General features: G+C 36.1%; 1 protein-coding gene across 1 annotated transcript; it reads left to right on the top strand.

Moving 5' to 3' along the window:
- Nucleotides 1–3,642: 3,642 nt before the first annotated feature.
- On the top strand, nt 3,643–10,533 carry LOC143241705 (serine protease ea-like). The gene is made up of 3 exons (XM_076484935.1): nt 3,643–3,907; nt 8,757–9,173; nt 10,436–10,533. The coding sequence occupies exons 1-3, from the start codon at nt 3,763–3,765 to the stop codon at nt 10,531–10,533; spliced, it is 660 nt and encodes a 219-aa protein (XP_076341050.1). The 5' UTR covers nt 3,643–3,762.
- The last annotated feature ends 856 nt before the right edge of the window (nt 10,534–11,389 follow it).

Here is an 11,389-nt window from a genome sequence, read left to right as displayed (position 1 = left end):
GCCTAAAGATTTTGGCCAACAGTTATAAACAATACTGAAGTAGTTGTAACACGAACAACCACAGACACAAACAATACTGAAGTAGTTGTAACACGAACAACCACAGACACAAACAATACTGAAGTAGTTGTAACACGAACAACCACAGACACAAACAATACTGAAGTAGCTGTAACACATGATCAACTAAAGACATACAAACAATACTGAAGTAGTTGTAACATGATCAACTAAAGACATACAAACAATACTGAAGTAGCTGTAACATGATCAACTAAAGACATCCAAACAATACTGAAGTAGTTGTAACATGATCAACTAAAGACATCCAAACAATACTGAAGTAGTTTTAACATGATCAACTAAAGACATACAAACAGTACTGAAGTAGTTGTAACACATGATCAACTAAATACATTCAAACAACACTGAAGTAGTTGTAACACATGATCAACTAAAGACATACAAACAATACTGAAGTAGCTGTAACATGATCAACTAAAGACATCCAAACAATACTGAAGTAGTTGTAACATGATCAACTAAAGACATACAAACAGTACTGAAGTAGTTGTAACACATGATCAACTAAATACATTCAAACAACACTGAAGTAGTTGTAACACATGATCAACTAAAGACATACAAACAATACTGAAGTAGTTGTAACATGATCAACTAAAGACATCCAAACAATACTGAAGTAGTTGTAACATGATCAACTAAAGACATACAAACAATACTGAAGTAGTTTTAACATGATCAACTAAATACATTCAAACAACACTGAAGTAGTTGTAACACATGATCAACTAAAGACATACAAACAATACTGAAGTAGCTGTAACATGATCAACTAAAGACATCCAAACAATACTGAAGTAGTTGTAACATGATCAACTAAAGACATACAAACAATACTGAAGTAGTTTTAACATGATCAACTAAATACATTCAAACAACACTGAAGTAGTTGTAACACATGATCAACTAAAGACATACAAACAATACTGAAGTAGCTGTAACATGATCAACTAAAGACATCCAAACAATACTGAAGTAGTTGTAACATGATCAACTAAAGACATACAAACAATACTGAAGTAGTTTTAACATGATCAACTAAATACATTCAAACAACACTGAAGTAGTTGTAACACATGATCAACTAAAGACATACAAACAATACTGAAGTAGCTGTAACATGATCAACTAAAGACATCCAAACAATACTGAAGTAGTTGTAACATGATCAACTAAAGACATACAAACAATACTGAAGTAGTTTTAACATGATCAACTAGGGACATATAAAGAATACTGAAGTAGTTGTAACACATGATGAACTAGAAAGTTCCTATGATATTAAGGTATATTTAGTTTAAAAATAAACAAATAGATATTTCCCGTTGATATAGTGGGTAATGCTTTATTATGTTTTTTTTTCAGTGTGATATCAAATGTTCTCCTTCAAATCGTGTGAGTAAAACATAATTTCCGGGATTTTTGAACTAAAGATGTTGACGAAATCAAACAGATATTGTAATAAAAATATTTAGTAATCTGTTGAACACACTTCACGAGTGTTACGATCCGTCCAAACAACAGACGTAAATAAAAACTTGTTTGTTATTTTCAGTCAACACCTCCCTTTCTCTCGGGCTACTGAGGTCAAACAGTATATCTAAACGTCATTGTTTCAACATACACACTGGTTGAATGTCCCAGAGATCCCCTTCACTCGCTAGTACAGCGGTATGTTTGAGGATTCACGATGCTAAAAACAGGGGTTCAATTCCCCTCGATGTGGCTTTGCTATTAAAAAACACACACTCACAGATCCCTAGTTCCGCGCGCTAATCGTTGAGTTGCGTTCGGCTAGATAAGATAGGAGTGTCTTTCTTCTATAAACAGAAATATAAGACAAAAATGTCTATCCTCTACAACTCTATTTAGTGATGTCAAAGCTACTAGGTCTATCTACTGTTGCCCCTAATTTTGAATTACTAAACGAAGGGTGTTTGTCATTTAGCATCTTATCACTTTCCATTCATTCTAAAGGGTTCCTGTCGGCTTTAAACCATCCATAACTTAAATTGCGCAAAATATATTCGACCACAGATCACCCGCTACGAAATCTCTTATATACGGCTAACACATGCTCAAGTACAAAATAAATATTTTACAACCTCAAAAACAAGACGAACCATGAAAAATCTAGCTGTTGTTTGTAGCAACAAAAATAAGAAATGTTTATTGCTTACATACAAAATAACAAATAAATATTTAATGTTCACAACCAGAGAAGTTGTTGTTCCTGGACTTCTTAACGCAAAGCTATGTAATGAGATGCCTGCGTTGTCATCCACAAGAAACAGAATTCTTGTAATTCTGGAAACATAACGCTGGTCAAGGACAGAATTCTTGTTATTCCGGAAACATAACGCTGGTCAAGAACAGAATTCTTGTAATTCTGGAAACATAACGCTGGTCAAGTAGAGAAAATGAACTGAAATACTCTTATTTTTCATCCACAAAAACAGGTTCGGATCCCGGTCGCACCAAACATGCTCGCCCTTTCAGCCGTGGGGGCGTTATAATGTGACAATCAATCCCTCTATCCGATGGTAAAAGAGTAGTCCAGGAATTGGCGGTGGGTGGTGATGACTAGCTGCCTTCCCTCTAGTCTTACCGCTAAATTAGGGACGGCTAGCGCAGATAGCCCTCGAGTAGCTCTACGTGAAATTCAAAACAAACAAACAAACAAACAAACCACAAAAACATTCTTAAATTAATTGTTTTAGGAGAAAAAGGACTTTTCTCGTGACACGACGTTACTGACACAAAAAATTAATGGGATATTTTATTTTACGTCACTTTTTTTTTGCGTTATGTCAGAGGTGTTTCCTGTCGAACCTTGGGCTTGTACTGGGGTATTACTGTATTTAATTGGTATTAGCTTTTCATTTAAAATGACCTAACTGCATGGATAAAGCTTGAAAATTAACAAATCAGTGCAACCAATATTACATGACAAACTGAGTAGGTACATAGTGAAATAAATTAATGTACAAAAACTAAATTCCACGACATATGATACCTCTAACATACCTTTAATTTTATCAAAACATTTTAATTGTAAGTCTGAAGGTGTAATCTTAACCAAACTTTTGAAACAAACAAACAAACAAACTATTTATTTACTTCAGAAAATCTGTATATGTTAGGAAATATTCGCAGGGGTGTTAAAAATGTTTTAATCCAGGTAAAAATCCAGTATCAAAATCTGATATGTACAAATAATGTTGTTACTGAATCTAATAATAGACCATCTAAATTTCTACCAGTGGCAACCAGGTGAACGTTGCAAGATAATAACTGAACCCTGATTCTATCGGTGTATATTTTTAGTTTCTTAGTTATTTTACGCTTACCCCGCATAGTGGTTTCACAATATTTGAAGACTATTTATATAATGAAGTGTTAGTAAACTGAAATAGCTAAATATCTATATGACGAAGCTACAACAAATATATTTACCATTTATTTATAAAGGAGTCCACATGGTTCCTTAGGTTGACTTTACTGCGCATGCCCACTCATGTTTTGTATGTCAACTCAGTTTTTCCATCAGTTATTAGTCTGACCCAAGGTCGGTCAAGGTTAGTTGTTGGGGGGCCAGAACTCAGTCCAAAGCTTAAAACAAATTTCAAAAGACCACCTGGAAGTTTGTTTACTTCAAGATAAAACAAGTTCATCGAGATGAGTACAGAACCAACTCTGAAGACGTTCGTGAGTCCCAAGTTCATCAACATGGGTACAGGACCAACTCTGAAGACGTTCGTGATTCTGTGTCTTGCAGTTTCTTGTGTAATTTTTAAGGACGTTGAAGGAGTCAGAAAGAAAGGTAATGATGTTTCTATGGTAAAACCAATAACCATTAATCAATAAGAGAGATTTAGACACTTTTACTGTAGAAAAATAATTAACAACAACAAATGTTACTTTCACCACGTTATCAGTGATGACCACTTATATTTCTAGATCAGGATTTTAATAGTTGTGCATGAACAAAGACAAATAACAATAATTGTTCAAGAATCTAGGGAATAACAAGGTAACAAACCAGTGTTTGTAAATACAAACGTTGGATGGGATTAGAAAATCGAAGTTTGGGGAAGAGACTGTGGACTTAGTATAAGTTCATTTGTACCATGAGTTCTATCGCAGTTGTAGCTGGATTTTGCTTTCACTCGAAAGTAGGCCCGGCATGACCGGGTGGGTTAAGGCGTTCGACTCGTAATCTGAGGTCGCGGGTTCAAATGCCCGTCATACCAAACATGCTCGTCTTTCAGCTGTGGGGACGTTATAATGTGACGGTTAATCCCACTATTCGTTGGTAAAAGAATAGCCCAGGAATTGGCGGTGGATGGTGATGACTAGCTGCCTTCCCTCTAGTCTTACACTGCTAAATTAGGGACGGCTAGCGCAGATAGCCCTCGTGTAGCTTTGCTCGAAATTAAAAAACAACAACAAAACAAACAGTCGTAAGTTTCTTTAATGTACAGCATAACATTAAATACAAAGAAGAATAGCTTTAAAAATAATTTTATGCATAAATCAATTAATAGATACGTAAAACAATCAGACAGAGGTTCCGAAATTATTTTCAAGATGTAGTTTAAGTACGTATAACAAGATCAGACCCAAATGTTTCCATTAAAATGAAAATATGAATAAACTAAAACCAAGTATTTATATTATACTAAAATTGTGGCTAAAAAGGATTATATTACCAAAAATGTGGCAAAAAGAATTAAACTAAAATCGTTCCAAATTTCTTCCTTCTAAGATTACTAAAAAACTCAGCACCTGGTCATAACAATATCCATAATGTAAAACTTAAAAAACGGTTCAACCAATGTATTAATACATCTATAAAACATCATGATACATTTTTCATACCATTTGTTACTCGGATTCATAAATCAAGCACCAACAACTCCAGACCAATCAGGCTCCTAAGCTGCGTGTGTGTGTTTTCTTATAGCAAAGCCACATCGGGCTATATCTGCTGAGTCCACCGAGGGGATCCAACCCCTGATTTTAGCGTTTTAAGTCCGTAGACTTACCGCTGTACCAGCTTTCCTAAGCTGCTTGAACGTATTACATCAGACTTCTATATTGTGAAAACCGTAACCTGACTTCAAACATCCAGAACTCTTCTAGTAAAGTTAGAAAAACACTAGACCACATAACCAAACCAATCGAATACATCCACATAGCATTTAATAACAGTAATGCCACTACTGCTGTTTCTAGACGAAAACAAAACCTTCGATTCTGTTTGGCACAACGTCTTCTGATACATAATATGAAAGTAAATGACAAATCCTCAGATGGACATCAAACTTCCATAAAAGTTAATAACACCATCTATCAACTATTTAACATTACACCAGGTGTTCCACAAGACTCCATATCCTCAATCATTCAACATTACATCAGAAGTCCCACAAGGCTCTGTCCTCTCAACCATCCAACATTGCATCAGGAGTCTCACAAGGCTCTGTCCTCTCAACCATCCAACATTACATCAGGACTCTCACAAGGCTCTGTCCTCTCAACCATTCAACATTACATCAGGAATCCTACAAGGCTCTGTTCTCTCAACCATTTAATATTACATTAGGAGTCTCACAAGGCTCTGTCCTCTCAACCATTCAACATTGCATCAGGAGTCCCACAAGACTCTGTCCTCTGAACCATTCAACATTGCATCAGGAGTCCCACAAGGCTCTGTCCTCTCAACCATTCAACATTACATCAGGAGTCCCATAAGACTCTGTCCTCTCAACCATTCAACATTGCATCAGGAGTCCCACAAGGCTCTGTACTCTCAACCATTCAACATTGCATCAGGAGTCCCACAAGACTCTGTCCTCTCAACTATTCAACATTACATCAGGAGTCCCACAAGGCTCTGTCCTCTCAACCATTCAACATTGCATCAGGAGTCCCACAAGACTCTGTCCTCTCAACCATTCAACATTACATCAGGAGTCCCACAAGGCTCTGTCCTCTCAACCATTCAACATTACATCAGGAGTCCCACAAGACTCTGTCCTCTCAACCATTCAACATTACATCAGGAGTCCCACAAGGCTCTGTACTCTCAACCATTCAACATTGCATCAGGAGTCCCACAAGGCTCTGTCCTCTCAACCATTCAACATTACATCAGGAGTCCCACAAGACTGTGTCCTCTCAACCATTCAACATTACATCAGGAGTCCCACAAGACTGTGTCCTCTCAACCATTCAACATTACATCAGGAGTCCCACAAGGCTCTGTCCTCTCAACCATTCAACATTACATCAGGAGTCCCACAAGACTCTGTCCTCTCAACCATTCAACATTACATCAGGAGTCCCACAAGACTGTGTCCTCTCAACCATTCAACATTACATCAGGAGTCCCACAAGGCTCTGTCCTCTCAACCATTCAACATTACATCAGGAGTCCCACAAGACTCTGTCCTCTCAACCATTCAACATTACATCAGGAGTCCCACAAGGCTATGTCTTCTGAACCATTCAACATTACATCAGGAGTCCCACAAGACTCTGTCCTCTCAACCATTCAACATTACATCAGGAGTCCCACAAGACTCTGTCCTCTCAACCATTCAACATTACATCAGGAGTCCCACAAGACTCTCGCCACTTCTTCACATACTTTTTGTTAATAAATCTCCTCTCCAAACTTAACATATGCATATTTCTCACGTGATGCTAACAATATCACTGTTTGGAGCACCTTGCAAAAACCCTTATAGCTGCCGATAAATTCAAAAATCCCTAAACATAATTGGCTTTTGTAATAATTGGAGAAAAACTCTCAACCTACTCAAAATGACAGGGGTTATATTTAGACATCGCTTCAACAAATTTTCCAAAAATGTCAAAAAAAGCTAAAATCACACTTAACAATGCTGAAATAAAAATATACACCACAGTTAAGTTTCTAGGTATAACCTTCGACAGCCGTCTTACATGGGCTGAATATGTCAAGCACATATACAAATCCACCAGTAAATGTATTTTACATTTAAGATTAATCACAAGAAGAAACAAAGGTTCCAAACTCAGAAACAATGATAAAAATATATTCAACCTACATAAGTCCTGACATAGAATACGGGTGTCAAGTCACCTTCAACACTTTAAGTAGGATCAAAAACAAGTTACAGTTACAACAGGACAGAGTTCTCAAACTAGCCCTAAGACTCCCAAAACCTACCCGAACGAGTTACTTACACAAAACATTCAAACAATAAAGGCTATCATTCCTTGCTCTTAAGTACTACAGTAAAGCAGAAAAAAAGACCCCCTAACTGCCACCTTCCAAACAATGACAAGACATTATGCAAAACAATGTTTCCGTACGATGAATCCCAAACCACGAAAGAAACCTTAAACCTAAAAACACTCGAAAAGGTTTAATAATCCATTTATGTTGTTTTAGCTTAAACTCTGGGCACAGGACAAGTACATTATTCGACAACTTTCCTGAGAAAGTGGGTTTTCTCCGGGATCTCTCGTTTACCCCCCCACAACATACTGGCGCTCTTGGATTTACAGATCCCAGCGACAAGGTGATATACTTGACAGAGAAACTCTCGTCTTCTTGTCATCACTGTCTTTACCACGGTCATCACAAACCTTGGCTTCATGAGAAGAACACAGATAACCCATTGTCTAGCTATGTGTTTAATCTAAAAAAACAAAACAGATTGTACTTAAATACAAACAAATCCATTGAACACATTTATTATAAGAAAATCTCTTGGTTAAGAAGGGGAGGTTATACAACACGATTTTCTAAAAAAAAACAGATTGTACTTAAATACAAACAAATCCATTGAACACATTTATTATAAGAAAATCTCTTGGTTAAGAAGGGGAGGTTATACAACACGATTTTCTAAAAAACAACAGATTGTACTTAAATACAAACAAATCCATTGAACACATTTATTATAAGAAAATCTCTTGGTTAAGAAGGGGAGGTTATACAACACGATTTTCTAAAAAAAAACAGATTGTACTTAAATACAAACAAATCCATTGAACACATTTATTATAATAAAATCTCTTGGTTAAGAAGGGGAGGTTATACAACACGATTTTCTTCAATACACAGTTATCTCACTCAAGGTTTTCATTTGTCTTGTTTGTTTCTTTGTTTCTCCATTTCGCGCAAAACTACACGAGGGCTATCTGTGCTAGCTGTCCCTAAGTTAGCAGTGTAAGACTACAGGGAAGGCGGCTAGTCATCACCACCCACCGCCAATTCCTGGGCTATTCTTTTACCAATGAATAGTGGAATTGACCGTCACATTATAACGCTCCCACAGCTGAAAAGGCGAGCACGTTTGGTGCGACCGGTATTCGAACCCGTCATTTTTTCTTGACATCAAATACATAACTCAGTGATTTTCTTTCTAAGTTTTTTTTCTTTATTATTTCTTTTTCACAAGCCTTTTGAACCGATGATGATGGAACCGCTGATGGATCCTTCGTTATAGAATAAAACTAGACTGAAAGGAAGTTAAAAACAATTATTTAATATACGTGTGAAAGAATATAAATATATTAACTACTATAAACCTAGCAACAGTTTTTTATATCAATAATAATAGTTTTCAATACAACACAAACAACAATAATGTCCGACTATTTTTATTTTGAAGGTTTGCCGCCAGGACTAGCGAAAAAGGTAAACAATGAATCGCCAGTTCCGGCGCAGGGCAATTTTGGTGATCTTGAAGGGTCCTTGAAGAACATTGAAAATCAGCTGTTGGATATTGTGGATGATTTGCCTGTGCAAAATAAGAAATCAGCCCTATACAACCCGAACGCAAGGGCTGGTGAGCGATTCCAATCGTGCCTCACACCAGGGGGCCAGCGAGGTAGTTGTACTTATCTCCGGCAGTGCCCTCTACCGGAAATCGTTATTAGTTTTACTGCTTTTCTGGAGTATATGTGCTTCATCCAAAACACGTACGTAGGAGTCTGCTGTCCTAATTATTATGAACTTTCAGGCCCACAGTCTACACCACGCCCTCAACCCGTCACAACACCTTCATCAAACAAGCCAATTTCCGCAGGTAAGGACTGAAAAATTAACAGACCTCTATTATTAACGTGTTAAAAAGGATTTGCTATAAAAATGTAAAATTAGAGATAAACGAGTTTTTTAGCTAGGAAGCCAATACACATACATACACACACACACGTATATATATTTACGGACTTTTTGTTTGTTTCGTGTGTTTATACAAATCTGAACGGAAAGCTATCTTCGCTAGTAGTCTCTAAACTTAACCTATAAACTAGAAATGCTCCTTAGTGGCACATCCGTATGTCTGCGGACTTACAACGCGAGAGTTTTGATATCCTTGGTGGGCAGAGCACAAAGAGCCCATTGTGAAGCTTTGTTCCTAATTACAAACAAACAAGCTAGAGAGAAAGCAACTAACAAAACACCCACCATTCCCTTAATGGGCGACAATCTTCTGATCGAATGAAGAACTCACGATGTAAGTTCTTAGGATTCAAAACATGAACTCTCGAATCTATAGTACGACATATGCTACCCATTAGGCCACGATCCATCACCACCCCTCATTGTCTTCCTGTTGCTACAGTTCTGGATTTGGGGATGATGAACTGGGTTTAAATCTGTTTTGTATCCAAAAATATTAACCTCCTCATTTCAAGCTGTGTTTGCGTTATAAGTGTGACAGTCAATCACTTAAAACGGCAAATTTCTCCCAACTGAGTTGTTTTTTCATGAAAACAAACGCTTTAATTAACTATTTTAATTACATAATTCAGTACCACCAGATGGCGACGGTGTGAAAGATTTTATAATAATATCGTAAGAGACGATGAAGTTTAAATTGGGGTTACTGGCTAAGGACGAAACATGGTCTTATGTAACCTCAATATTTATAACTCCTTGTTCTCTTAAGCCCCTATTAGTATAACGAGCTGTAAAACCGAAGATCCATGGTTCACGACCCATTACCATATAATCACTCTCTGCATTTTGGTGCTAATAAGGTTGACGTTCGAATCTCAGAGTTCAATTAGATAAGCACAAAGACAGGCGGAGGGTGTTGGTGGATGGCTAGTTTTTCTCCAGTCTAATAGTTAACGCAGAACACAAACATGCCAATGTCTTCATTTCTTTGGTAATATTTCTGTTCAAAACGTCTTTAAATATATGAAAACTAATTCATTAACAGTTGCATCAAACAGGGTGATATAAATTAGGTAAACACCCTAAAGTATTATGAAATTGATTACAAGTGGTTATCCAATATCTTCCTAACTTTATGAGCAACTGGTTATCTATTCTCAACAGTGTGTGGAAGAAACTATGACACAAGGATTGTTGGTGGCACTGCTGCTGATCCGAAGGACTGGATTTGGATGGCAAGTGTCGTGTATTGTAATTATTAAATAAAACCTGAGAGTGGGCTATTATAACAACTACAGATAAAAATAATTATTAAATAAATGTTAATAGAAGGCTATTTGTAACAAATGTATATAACAGTAGTAACTTTACATCTGTACAACATAGTTACTTTACTTCTGTACCACATAGTTACTTTACTTCTGTTTTTAACATAGTTACTTTACTTCTGTACAACTAAGTTATTTTACTTCTGTACAACATGGTTACTTTACTTCTGTACAACACAGTTATTTTACTTCTGTACAACATAGTTACTTTACTTCTGTATAAACTTAGTTACTTTACTTCTGTACAACACAGTTATTTTACTTCTGTACAACATAGTTATTTTACTCCTGTACAACATAGTTACTTTACTTCTGTATAAACTTAGTTACTTTACTTCTGTATAAACTTAGTTACTTTACTTCTGTACAACATAGTTATTTTACTTCTGTATAAACTTAGTTACTTTACTTCTGTATAAACTTAGTTACTTTACTTCTGTACAACATAGTTATTTTACTTCTGTACAACATAGTTACTTTACTTCTGTACAACATAGTTACTTGTATAAACTTAGTTACTTTACTTCTGTACAACATAGTTACTTTACTTTTGTACAACACAGTTATTTTACTACTGTTTTAACATAGTTACTTTACTTCTGTACAACATAGTTATTTTACTTCTGTACAACATAGTTATTTTACTTCTGTACAACATAGTTATTTTACTTCTGTACAACATAGTTACTTGTATAAACTTAGTTACTTTACTTCTGTACAACATAGTTACTTTACTTCTGTAGAACATAGTTACTTTACTTTTGTACAACTTAGTTATTTTACTTCTGTA

This window comes from Tachypleus tridentatus, unplaced genomic scaffold (assembly GCF_004210375.1).
Source record: "Tachypleus tridentatus isolate NWPU-2018 unplaced genomic scaffold, ASM421037v1 Hic_cluster_1, whole genome shotgun sequence".
Classification (NCBI taxonomy): Eukaryota; Metazoa; Arthropoda; class Merostomata; order Xiphosura; family Limulidae; genus Tachypleus; species Tachypleus tridentatus.
This window is presented reverse-complemented; position numbering and strand designations above follow the sequence as displayed.

What these genes read in the sequence shown, in the direction of transcription:
- LOC143241705 (XM_076484935.1), top strand. Translation starts at nt 3,763, where the DNA reads ATGAGTACAGAACCAACTCTGAAGACGTTCGTGAGTCCCAAGTTCATC. An exon ending in TGAAGGAGTCAGAAAGAAAG is followed by an intron (nt 3,908 to 8,756) that starts GTAATGATGTTT and finishes TTTATTTTGAAG; the next exon opens with GTTTGCCGCCAGGACTAGCG. An exon ending in AAACAAGCCAATTTCCGCAG is followed by an intron (nt 9,174 to 10,435) that starts GTAAGGACTGAA and finishes TATTCTCAACAG; the next exon opens with TGTGTGGAAGAAACTATGAC.